This window comes from Aquarana catesbeiana, linkage group LG03 (assembly GCF_042186555.1).
Source record: "Aquarana catesbeiana isolate 2022-GZ linkage group LG03, ASM4218655v1, whole genome shotgun sequence".
Taxonomy (NCBI): domain Eukaryota; kingdom Metazoa; phylum Chordata; class Amphibia; order Anura; family Ranidae; genus Aquarana; species Aquarana catesbeiana.
In genome coordinates this window covers 559,665,029-559,678,434 of record NC_133326.1, presented here as the reverse complement: position 1 = coordinate 559,678,434, position 13,406 = coordinate 559,665,029, and the positions used below count along the sequence as shown (strand labels likewise).

Below are 13,406 nucleotides of genomic sequence, written 5' to 3'. Positions count from 1 at the left end.
AGAAGACTTGGGGATGCTGGCCAGTGTCAATGAGGCCTTACAGAAATGTATTTGGTCCCCAATGTGATTGTTAAGGGCCTTTCTCTTTTGTCTAAAGCAGTGATCGCCAAACTGCCTCCCTTTTCTTGCCTTTATCCGGCCCTTGGGGCACTATTCCTCCCACTGATAAGAGACACTATTCTGCCAACTGACATTAACAATGGGGCACCTTTTCTCCCATTGACACCAAAAATGGGGCACTATTTCGCCCACTGACACCAACAATGGGGCACCATTTCTCCCACTGACCAACAATGGGGCACCATTTCTCCCACTAACACCAACAATGGGGTACCATTTCTCCCATTAACACCAACAATAGGGCACTATTCCTCCACCAAATGTGGTTATGTTTACTTCCACTGATGCCAGAAAAATGTTCCACTCCCACTGGCCACATTACGGCCCCACTAAAGCCTGAAGGACAATAAACTAGCCCTATGTTTTGAAAGTTTGTAGATCCCTGGTGTAAAGGAACATTGATGGAATTTTGGTAATACTGGGTTACTCTTACAGTATGGAGAAGACCTATGTTCTGGGAACATTGCTAAACCGACTCCAAGATTCCACTTGCAAGCAACTATTTCATTGGTATATTTATGAAGTAAAAAGCACAAGCCAAGATACCCTATCTGAAGCTGCACCAAACATTACTTCCATGCAATAGAAGGAAATCCATTTATTTAAACTCTCCCAAAACTAAGGTTTGGGTGGGCTTACTCTCTAAGGAGAAAAATTGAAAGCATGTATTTTTGGAAGGTGCTGTACTCACAGTGACCACGCAGCGTGCCATCACTCTGGTTTTTGGTGGGAATCGATAGATTGACATTGGGTGACCATGAATGTTCTGCTGGAGAAGACACCCTCCAATGTCTTCCTCTTTATCTTGTGACTGGTTAATGATTCTTACAAAATTGCCACTGGGGTCGACTTCAGAGATTTCCAGATTCCCAACAGCACTAGGGGAGCCCAAACAAATTATCTATATAAGTTCATCATGTTATCACAGGGTCTAAAATAAGGTATGTAATGAAAACAAAATTTTTTTTTTTTTAATATTTCATTAGCGTGTTAATGAGGGGCAAGGGAAGGCGAGATATAACCAGGTTAAACATCAGCTTTAAATTTTGGTGAAGCAATTCACTTTTTATTTTAAATCATTTTTATTAAGCAAAAAATGTTATTCTTTTGTGTAGCGCTACCCCCCCGCATGAGGCGCTGGTTAATAGGGATCCCCCACCCTGCACAGCCAGGCACACAGAATTTTCACAGCACTCTGGAGTCAAGAAAAATTTATTTGAAGCTTTGTTTTTTTTGTTTTATTACAGATATTGATCTTGGATGAGGTTAAGGGTATTATGGGATGCCCACTTGGCTTTAGTAGAACTTTTCAGTGACAACATCTTCTGTACAGTCTGTTTACACACTCCTCAGCTCCTCCAGCACAACACTTGCTTGAAGCACAAAACTCAGGACCAGCTGGCACACTGTTAGGTGATCTGACAATAGGTGTTTAGTCAGATTTTAGCAAATGCCCTTTTCAGGCAGGGACCACAGGCCCCTTGGTTGTGTAGCAAAGTCCTAATGCCCAGTTGTCCTTCTGTGGCTACTGATCCACAGCTAATCTTCCACAGTCCTCCCAGACTGACTATGCATCCATCTCAGACTGCTGTCACCCAGTCCTCTCAAGCTGCTCTCAGTCCTCCCCGACTGTATCTTTCACCAGCCCATCTAGCTGTCTTCTCTTTGGAGATCTCCCGGATGTGCTCACTGGACCCTGCTGTCCTCACACTTGCTCCCGTGCCATTGGACAGGATCCCTCCTGTACCCGAGTTTCCAGGCCCGAGGTCACCCCCCCCAGACTACGGGGTTACCCTCAAGGGCCTACCGACAGCCTCCTAGCACTCAATCTCCAACTTCCTGAACCTGAACTCTCCTGCCCAGCTGGGCTGACCCTGCGTATTTGAGGGGGCATGCCTCCTGCCAACCCATCTGTTGGGCATTGGTCAGGGCCCTCATGGGTTTACAGTGGGACCAGAATGGCAGCTGAGTCTCAGGCATTTTCATAAAGTCAGTCATGGTAACTCCCATAGGACTTTCATAACATGTTTACTTTAACCACATGCCAACCGGGCCATAGCCGAAAGACGGCTACAGCGCAGTCGGCTTATCCTAGGAGGGCATCCATGGACGTCCTCCCAGAATCCTGCTCTTGCGCGCCCCACCCGAGAACTTCCGTGATCGCCGGGTCCAGAGGACCCGGCGCATCACGGATCATGGTGAACGGCCGCTGATCGCGGCCATTTACCATGTGATCGCTCCGTCAAATGACGGAGCGATCACATGTAAACAAATTGGCGTCATGTCATGACGCCGGTTCCTCCCTCCCCTCTCTGTACCGATCGGTACAGAGGGGGATGAGCGAGGGGGGGATAGGATGGTAGCAGCGTTGTGGGCTGCATCTGTAGTGCCCACAACGCTGCTCTGTGACAAATACAGTCACATCCATCCATCCATGCTCAGCCATCCCTCCATACTATAATACCCTGCAATACCCCACAATACTCTGCAATACCCCACAATACTCTGTAATACTCTGCCCTACTCCGCAACACCCCACAATACTCTGCAATACCTCGCAATACTCTGCAATACTCTGCAATACCCCGCAATACTCTGCAATACCCCGCAATACTCTGCACTACCCCGCAATACTCTGCACTACCCAGCAATACCCCGCAATACTCTGCACTACTCTGCAACACCCCGCAATACTCTGCAATACTCTGCACTACTCCGCAACACCCTGCAATACTCTGCACTACCCCGCAATACTCTGCAACACCCCGCAATACTCTGCAACACCCCGCACTACTCTGCAATACCCAGTCATACCCAGTCATACTATGCAATACCCAGCCATACTCTGCAATACCCAGCCATACCCAGCCATGCTCGGCTATACTCTGCCATACTCGGCTGTACTCGGCCTCTGTATGTGGCCAGGCTGTGGAAGTCTCACACATGTGATATCGTCGTACTCAGGAGGAGTAGGAGAATCTATTTTGGGGTGTCATTTTTGGTATGTACATGCTATGTGTTAGAAATATTGTATAAATGGACAACTTTGTGTTAAAAAAAGATGTGTTTTAACCACTTCCTGCCTGCCGGCTGTCATACGAGGTCCTTGATTTTGTGCGGGGATATCTGAATGACGCCTGCAGCTACAGGCATCATTCAGATATCAGCTTTTTCAGCCGGCGATTCCCTACACCATAGGAATGATCATAGCTGTTCCACTGCTTGATCGTTCTTATGGGAGGCGAGAGGGGACGTCCCCCCTTTACCGCCGCCTTCCGGTGCTTCTACCGACCCACCGCTACGATCGAAGCCAGGATCTTTTATTTATTTTTTTTATTTCAGGCTTCCCAGCCTAGAGGTGAGATGTGGGGTCTTATTGACCCCATTTCTCACTGTAAAGAGGACCTGTCATGCCATATTCCTATTACAAGGGATGTTTACATTCCTTGTAATAGGAATAAAAGTGATCAATTTTTTTTTTTTTTGGAAAAAAGTGTCAAACTAAAATAAATAAAGTAAAATGAACAATAAAAAGTAAAAATTTTTTTTTTAAAGTGCCCCTGTCCGTGTGCTCGCATGCAGAAGCGAATGCACACATAAGTCCCGCCCACATATGAAAACGGTGTTCAAACCACACATGTGAGGTATCGGTGCGAACGTTAGAGCGAGAGCAATAATTTTGGCCCTAGACCTCCTCTGTAACTCAAAATATGTAACCAGTAAAAATTTTTAAAGCGTCGCCTATGGGGATTTTTAAGTAGCGAAGTTTGGTGCCATTCCACGAGTGTGTGCAATTTTGAAGGGTGACATGTTAGGTATCTATTTACTCGGTGTAACTTCATCTTTCACATTATGCCAAAACATTGGGCCAACTTTACTGTTTTGTTTTTTTTAAAGCACAAAAATTGCTGTGCGAATACCGTGCGAGATAAAAAGTTGCAACAATTGTATTCTCTAGGGTCTTTGCTAAAAAAAACATATATAATGTTTTGGGGTTCTATGTAATTTTCTAGCAAATAAATGATGATTTTTACATGTAGGAGAGAAATGTCAGAATTGGCCTGGGTGCTCCAGGAAGCCTGGAGGTGCTCCCCTGCATGTTGGGCCTCTGTATGTGGCCACACTGTGTAAAAGTCTCACACATGTGGTATCACCATACTCGGGAGTAATAGCAGAATGTGTTTTGGGGTGTCATTTGTGGTATGCATATGCAGTGTGTGAGAAATAACCTGCTAATATGACATTTTTGTTGAAAAAAAAAAAGAAAAACAAAATCTTGATTTTGCAAAGAATTGTGGAAAAAAATGACAACTTCAAAAAACTCACCATGCCTCTTACTAAATACCTTGGAATGTCTTCTTTCCAAAAAGGGGTCATTTGGGGGGTATTTATACTTTTCTGGCATGTTATGGTCTCAAGAATATAGATAGGCATTCAGTACTTCAGGTGTGATCAATTTTCAGATATTGGCACCATAGCTTTTGGACTCTATAACTTTCACAAAGACCAAATAATATACACCGATTTGTACTTATTTTTACCAAAAATATGTAGCAGTATAAATTGTGGCCAAAATCTACGAAGAAAAATTACTAATTTGCTAAATTTTATAACAGAAACAAAGAAAATTTCATTTTTTTACCGAATTTTCAGTCTTTTTTCTTTTATAGCGCAAAAAATAAAAAACCCAACGGTGATTAAATACCACCAAAAGAAAGCTCTATTTGTGTGAAAAAAAGGACAAAAATTTCATATGGGTACAGTGTTGCATGACTGAGTAATTGTCATTCAAAATGTGAGAGCACCGAAAGCTGAAAATTGGTCTGGTTAGGAAGGGGGTTTAAGTGCCCAGTGGTCAAGTGGTTAAAGATGATTCTGGAGCATTATCAGGCTTCTTCAGTATGACATAAAGCACTGTGTAAATGAAATAAACCAAGCCAGCCACTCGGAATTCCACTTTGCACTACAATGTACTGAATTCTGATTAGTAGTTTCAAGTTATTTCTTGTTGCACATTTTTATTGACCTGTGCACAGTTTTTTTTCAGCTTTTCCAAGCAGCTTATCCATATAGTGATACCTAGTTAGTAAATAGTCATTGTGTCATTGTTGTGGCTGATAGTAAATGTAAAATGCTGTGTACAGCTCAGAGAAGACAGCCTGCAGCGATTTTCCTACGGAACATCGAGAGCTGCGTGCTGCGATTTCTAAACCCTTATTATTTATTAACGGTGGATTTTATACAGTTCTTTTCTCCCCATGCTGAGACACACGTCTACCTTGCAAAAAGCAAATGTGTGTTTGCCCCGGGGCTGCAGGAGAGAGGGTGGATTATTTTGACTGCTTGGCCAGTGGTGCTGGGTCCAGGAGAGTCTCCTGATATTCAGTCAGCTTCTAGGTAGAGGCCCTGGACGTGGGGTGCTACAGAGGAAAGCTGCTTGAAAAAACAAATAATCTATCTTTGTCTGTAGTAAGGATCCTTGTAACAAAGAGTTTGAAGGCCGCAAATTGTAGGAAATTTCTCCATTGTGGACAGAAGGAGCAGCCAAAACAGGAACATTAAAACTAAACTAAATTATTTTAAATGGTGTACTGGCCTTTAAAAAAAAAATGGCATGGGGTCACCCTAAAAGACCATAAAAAGATCCTCACTGGCCAGGAAAGTGGAGAGTAGCAGACATGCCGTCCCCATCCCCCTCCAACACTCCCCCCCCCAAGCCAGACAGGGTCATATGCCTTCCCCCGTAGCTACGGCAACCTATCAAGACGCCCCCAATTTGATGGGGACAAGGACATCATCCCCACGTCCTGTTTCCTAAAAAGGATGTGGGAATTTGTGGAGGGGTTATTTGAATGCCCCTATTTAAATTAAGGGGGGGGGGGCAGATATCTCGTGAATGATTACAATACCTTAATACTCATTTACAAGAAAAGGAGATAGTAAATAAGAACACAGACACTGTAAAAAATGTTTTAAAATAAAAAACAATAATGTCCCCCAATGTCAATTCAACAACACACAATGAGTGACACCTGATGTTGTAGAAAATTTTATATTAATGTATTGTCATAAGTCTCCCAGTGTGTGTTCAATCGTAGCCAGCTCTAAAGAGCTGACTGGGGCAGACCAATGCTGGTTGAGATCCGTTTGGTAGTGAAAAGCTCTTTGGGGATGTAGAGAAATGTTTGCGGAGTGGGGACATGTCCGCCAGCTAAGGGCCCCTGTGCGATGCACAGAACGATCGTCTGGTGGGGGTGTGTTCGCTCTGCAAAGACATTATCGGTTTAACGAGTGTGCTCTCGTGTTGCCCCTGTGTGCCTGATCAACACATTTGTGGCCCAATGAGTGTACGCCTGCCGATAATCTCTCGTCCACAAAGACAGTAGAATAATCCAGGTATGCATTGTTCTCTGGAACAATGTATAATAGGGATTTCTATCAACGGAAATACGGGAGTCTTTTGGGTTCTGGTTGGAGACAGGGTTAATGTTTGAAAGCCATGTGGCTTCTAAAAACATACATGTACCCTGTCTCTGCTCAGACACACCCATAAGATTCCTGTAGTCATTGTTCATTGGTTGTTGCATTTTCCTGTGTTAAATCCTTATATGGTCATTGATATCCTGTGAGGTCACAAGCTTTGTAAGAGGTGTTATTGGCTGTTGGAGGCCAAACCCTCGAGCTTCGGGACTTCCTATTGATATGCTAATAAAGTGGCTCACTCAGACAGCTGAGGGAGGCTGGCTGCAGTGTGATCTTGGGAGTTGAACCGAAAACATGTGTTTTGTCTAGTTGTCTGGATGGGGCACACACCAGAGGATGGATACGATCAAAAGGTGAGATGCATTTGTATCATTAGACGAAATTGTTATTATGATTAGAAACAGGAGATCTGGCTGTGTGCTTTGCGTACAACCAAATTTCGCTGACACTGATGATGTAGATCTGCCACCATGACAACCCACCACAACAATACTTCCCCGATGCTACTCCCGCCGCAAATGTCAGCTGGGTAATGTCATCGAACAAATATGGATCCCTACCAACTTGCTTAAATTTTCAAACAGAAACTTGTGGGGGTTTGTCATTTCGAAGCAGATGTGATACTTCTAATAAATGACGAAGGCTTGGGTGGGTGGCTGGCCAAATATGGCTAGTTTGTTTGGCTGTTGGCTGAACTCATGTCCAACCCAATGCTCATGCCTAACAGCAATAGAAACCTGATAGTTATAACACTTCCCACACTACAGTCTATTCCATTCTACTGGGTCCTGGGGCAGTGGTATGTATTTATAGGTTAGCCAGGCCAATAAAGGACAGGGTTACATAATGACAGGTCCACTTGAAAAGTATTATCAGTATTTCAGGACTTTTTTGTTCCTTTTGCCTTTCCTCCCACCATAGTCTGACTAATTATACTGTCTTAAAAATGTGAATATTGATTCATCTAACTTGCTCAAGATAATTGAGATACAGAATTACTATTCATCAGAATTTTCCATGCTTTTCATTGCCCAACAGATCTTGTGCAACTCTGAAAAATCCGGCTGCTTGGAGGAACATCTCATTTGCAGAGCTGACATACCCAGACTCCCTCACATGCTAATCTAGCATAGCATTCTATACATTATTAAGTGCTTGTCTCCTGACAACGCCAAGCTCACACTTTAAAACGAATATGAAATTAGTGTCAAATAATATTGCTTATTTAGCTGTTTGTGAGAAAATAAATTCCTGTATCAGCATTAAATCCAGACTGTCAACCCCTAAACAACTCAGTGAAATTATTCATGCAGATTCCAAGAATTATTGAGATAACCACTGAAAAAAATGATATCTGCTTAGAATTAATAAAATCCATATGGAATCTTCTACAAGATTTAAAGTAGATGTAAATGTTACATAAAGCATAGTGTATAATAAACAATTGCCATGAAATCTTGTTTTCCCATTTTTTTTTCATCCTTTGTTACATCTCAGTGGCAATGATGGTCTTCTGCAGGCTCTTTGCTGCCACTTCTGGTCTACATGCACTCCAGCAATGGCTGCATGGCATTTCTCAGGGCAGGTTTCCTCATGGTGACAGGTTTCCTGATGGCGACAGGCTGCATGGCATTTCTCAAGGCAGGTTTCCTGATGGTTTCCTGATGCCTATACAATCTATGTTAACATAGCCACTTGTAGTCTCCTTTGGAAGCCCTTGGGACAGGATGACAATGCTGGAGCACATTTAGGAGACAGGGGTGGAGTGTTGTCACCCTATACCAGAAAGGTTCTGAACAAGGACCGTTATGACTGGATCCTTTGGGGTTATTTTAACTAAAGCTACTGAGTTAAAAATACTGAAAGTCCATAGGTGTGCGCAGCCTATTGCATTAGGGTGTGCACCCCAAAGCTCAAACACATGTCTTTCTCTGCAGCCTCAGCTGCACTGGACATTGTATGAATGGGATAGTGCTCTGTGCTGAGCAGCTTCCTGTTCATACACAAACCAAAGCATAGTAAACACAGTTTACTATGCTTCAGTTATGGATGAAAACAGTGAGTGAGTGTGTTCATTTAGAAAAGAAAGGGGCCAGTAAATGACTTGTTTACTAGCCCCTCTCCCCACTCTCCATTCTGAAACATCCCCTTCAGCAGTCAGGGGTAGAAGAGAGGAGGGAAGCTAGCAGCACTGTGGGAGGAATGCAACACAGGGGGGAAGCCCGGGTAATAGGGGGGATCGGCACTGCACGCAGTGATTAGGGTGTACCCAGGCACACCTCTTGCACACCTATGTGAAAGTGATTTTTAAAATGACATTAACATGTTAAGAATTATCTAAGATTTTGGTATTGGGCTTACATATACTGGAATCACAGCACTGCTTTTTTGTTTAATGCATTTTCTACTGAAATCAATAGACTTGCTTTTCGATTTATTAAGATGTACATCAACGTGCATCATAATGCAAGTTAACACACGAGAATGCACAGTATGATGCAAAAGTGCATTGCAATGCACAATAAAAATGTGCATTGACATACATCTTGATGCGTTTCCATGCGCTTTCAATGGAAAATGCTTCAAGGGGAAAAAAATGAGTAGGTTTTTCCTGCTTAAAACAAACTATAACATATATTCAGTGTTTACACATTTTGATTTTACACATTTCCTGTAACTGTTACTTGGATGATGTGATTTTTCTATGTTTACCTGCCTACTGTTCCGTATTTTGGTTATACTAATTTATATTTAAAGTTTAAGTGTTCTCTTGTGGTCACCTATCAAGGACTTTGGTTAGCTTCTATGCTTATCTTTAGAGCAATTTTATTTTTTAGTTTTGGATAGAGTAGGAAGAGATTTCCTTTCACTTCCTGTCCCCGAGGTACAGCAGGAGATGGGGGGACATCTCTATAAACTGAGAAGAAATTTCCTCTAAAGCTGGCCATATGTGTGACAAATTTTGCTCAGTGGGTGACATAGGCTTCGCCAGTGGGTGGCTATCGAGGCTGGAGCCCTGAATCTGGAGCCCATAGCCCCGAGTCTCTGGCGTCCCGGTCACGGTTGCGTCAGGAGGGCGGCATTAGAGGTGGAGGAGAGAGACTAGTGGGCGGACAAGCAGAGAAGACATCATCTCTCTCCGCCCGCACGTCACCACTCTTCCGCCCTCACAGCCGGGCCACTTCAATGTGGGAGTGATGTGCGGCGGGGAGCAGAGAGATGGCATCATCTCTCACTGCCAGCTACACATCAGCGCTCTTCCGCCCTCACAGCGCGGGCCTCTTAAATGTCAGAGGTGTGGCGGGGAGCAGAGAGATTACATCATCTCTCACTGCCCGCCCCGCATCTCCGCTCTCCTGCCATCACTAAATGGACCAGTGCTGCCAGCCTGCCAACAATGCAGTGACATTTGGTGGCACTGGCTGGCATAGCAAGTGATAACCCACATCTAGTGGCAGGTGATGTGGCAAGTGACAATCTGCAAATGGTGGCAAGTGACAATCTGCAAATGGTGGCAAGTGACATGGAAAGTGACAATCTGCAAATGGTGGCAAGTGACATGACAAGTGACAATCTGCAAATGGTGGCAAGTGATGTGGCAAGTGACAATCTGAAAATGGTGGCAGGTGACGTGACAAGTGACAATCTGCAAATGGTGGCAAGTGACGTAGCAAGTGACAATCTGCAAATGGTGGCAAGTGACGTGGCAAGTGACAATCTGCAAATGGTGGCAGGTGATGTGGCAAGTGACAATCTGCAAATGGTGGCAAGTGACAATCCACATCTAGTGGCAGGTGACGGTGGTAAAGTTAAAAAGCTGCATCTGGTGACAGGCGACGGTGGCAAGTGACTTGATGCATCTGGTGGCAAGAGATGTGGCAAGTGACACACCCAGGGCTCCCACTGATTCTGCATTATGGTGAGTTGAACCACTTCATTATATATTAGAATGTAACAGAAACAATGCGTTTCGATCACCCCGACACCATATCAACCATGGTGCCATGATGATTGAAACGCCAACACCAGCCTTCCTTTGCCTGCGAAAAATTGCTTACCACCGAAGTGCCTGCCCCCCCCCCCCCCCCGCACTGGGCCTGCAAAAAAGGTTGGTGACCACTGCTTTGGGCTCTAGCCCCAGATCTTTTGCAGACCTAGCAACGCCCCTGGTGGGTGACCTTGTTTGCCACCTCCTGCCTGACATAATTTGAATGAAAAATTGAAGAAGCCGGGCAGGAAATTGTCGGCTGAACAATGTCTGCATCCAACTAAATCTATGCACTGTTTGGGTATTATGACAGCTGGTGGGTATGGCTGTCAAAATACAAAAGCTGCAGCGGGAGATTCATCCAACCCCACCATGTAACGTGAATGGAGGAATCTTTTCATTTTTTATGTATGTTTTTTTGTATGGCAGCTACAGATGATCACGAAATTGCTGCCTCATTTGGTGTGACAGATGCTCTTTATTGTCCTAAACTTTAACCTGTGCTTTGCTGAACTGACCTGGAGACAGCAGTTTTCCTGTCATTTATGGTCAGTGGTGGAGTTTTGCTGATGCGTTTAGGGTTCACCTTGTCCATCACTGAACCAAACGAGTCTTGTCTTTTGCCGAGGTCTGGCGTCTGAACATCCAGGAGAGGGGCAGATGCTGCTCTTTTAAAATGATCTATTTGGTCTTGAATATCTTCCACTGGAACTGAGTAAGTACAAAAGAAAACCTTAGTCAAATTACACCTCAAATTACAACATTATTAAAAGATGAAATCCAAATGCCTCCCAGTGAATTCTAACATTGCCCTCTAGCAAGTCTTCTCATGAACTAATGAAGAGAACCTATGCTTTTTGCTAACCCTGGTATATATTTGGGGTTACCTTTTCTGAAGACAACTGCAACCCTGCAGAAGACAGATTTCAATGGTCTATTATGCCTTGGACGCTGAAGACTATACAGTACCAGCCAGTGGCAGCAACCCAAGTTGCATAATATGAACTTACTGACTTTGTGGTGAACTGTTGAACCGAGGCTGATTTACTGGTGTGTATAACTCAACTCATGATGAGTGACACAGTATATCGCAATCTCAGCAAGAATCACATTTCATAATCCACGCACAATCATCTTCAATCATCAGAAAAACCTCTTAGCTCACCCTGTCTTCACCCCCCCCTCCCCAATTCCCCACTGCCTTCCCCCATCCTCCTCCCTAGCACGCTGCAACTCCGGGCAACTGAAAAACAATCCCCATGCAGTAGGCTGTGCCCACACTGCAGGGGTTAATTGCTTGCTTTGTTCTAGGGGAACAATAAAAGATCCTTCATTCTCCCCACAGCTGCAGCTAGATCGTTCCTTGCAGCTTTTTCTCCCCCACGCTCCAGCAGTCTAGGTTCTTGACGTCATCAAGACCAAAGCAGGGTTCATAGCCCTGCCTTGAACTTGATGATGCCAAGGGACAGTCCACCAGCAGAATGTGGGGAAGCGCCATCTGCTGGAGGCCAGAGGATCAAGTAAAACTGTTTCTACTCTGCCCTAGACAAAACAAGCTGTCAACAAGCACAACACTACTGCAAGGGATAACTTTTTAGTTAGTTTTTAGGCTTTAATTGCTTGTTTAGTCTAGGGGCAAAGGATTCAAGTAGTTGTTAAGACTGAAGGTTTTTTACCTTAATGCATTCTAAGCATAAGTCCGATCGTGATCCAGCGACAGGGGCGGACTGACCATTGAGCCACTCGGGCACTGCCAGAGGGCCCTGGGCCACCCATCAGGGTTGCCAGCCTTAGTAAAACCAGGGACAGTATGTATAAATCTGTGTTTTTTTTACATCTGTCTGTGTATACTGTGTGTACATGTATGTGTATACTGTGTGTGTGTATACTGTGTGGCCCCATAATCTCTGATTGCCTGGGGGCCCCATAATCTCTTATTGCCCGGGGGCCCCATGAGTTATCAGTCTGCCCCTGTCCAGCGATGTGCACAAGAGCAGCTGCTGTCCTGGCTCTCTCCCTCCTTGTTGGCTCAGAGACAAAAACCATTGCAAAGAGTGGTTAAAGTGGAAGTAAACTCCCATGGACAATTTTTACCTATAGGTAAGCCTATAGTAAGACTTTCCTATAGATACAGTAAATATCTCTTAAACGTGTTCCCTTAGCCCCCCCCCCCTTTCCTGGTTCTTTTTTCGTCCCCTTTCATAGATTACATAGAGCCACATTAGAATATTTCTTATATCTTTTGATTTTAGTTATTGCACTAGTGCCTGCCATGTTCGCCGCGGGGGGATTACCTGTTTAGGGTGCCTCAAATTGTGCCGTCTGGTGCCCTCTTCGGGCTTTCACTGGTAAGCTATGCCTGACTATAACATTCCAAAATTATCTTTTGTACTGTTTCTATGTAAAAGTGTACTCTTTGTCTTTTCTACTGTTCTGATTATCTGCGATTACATAATTATGAGACTGTATTCTTCTATAGATATTTATGGTCGATTTCTCCTGAAGAAGCAACTTGTGTCGCGAAACATGTAGAGGATTATGTCTGGGCCTACATCTTTACTCCCCATATAAAAGTGGGTTTTATCTGTTCTCCTTTGAACCACCTCTAACTGTATGCAATAACTATCTTATGTATTGTTGTACTTAATGTTTTTTATCTATGTTCTTTTTTCAATAAATTATACTTTTAATATTTATCTTGTCTAAATCCCTGGATACCGAGATAGTCCATAACAATTCTTGTTGTCGTGGGGCAATATTTTGGAGTTGCCCCTGACACTACCGTTTAGGAGATATTTATTTGTGAAGCTGCCAG

At 44.0% G+C, this 13,406-nt stretch overlaps 1 protein-coding gene across 3 annotated transcripts in view; it reads right to left on the bottom strand.

Annotated features, from left to right (window-relative positions):
- Nucleotides 1-13,406, bottom strand: part of LMNTD1 (lamin tail domain containing 1) — a 246,028-nt gene that overhangs the window by 40,945 nt on the left and 191,677 nt on the right. For all 3 annotated transcript variants that reach the window (XM_073621760.1, XM_073621758.1, XM_073621759.1), the window contains 2 exons: nt 11,110-11,302; nt 812-998 (listed from right to left, as the gene is read on the bottom strand). In XM_073621760.1, coding sequence (XP_073477861.1) covers nt 812-998; nt 11,110-11,302 — 380 coding nt within the window. The remainder of the gene's footprint in view (nt 1-811; nt 999-11,109; nt 11,303-13,406) is intronic.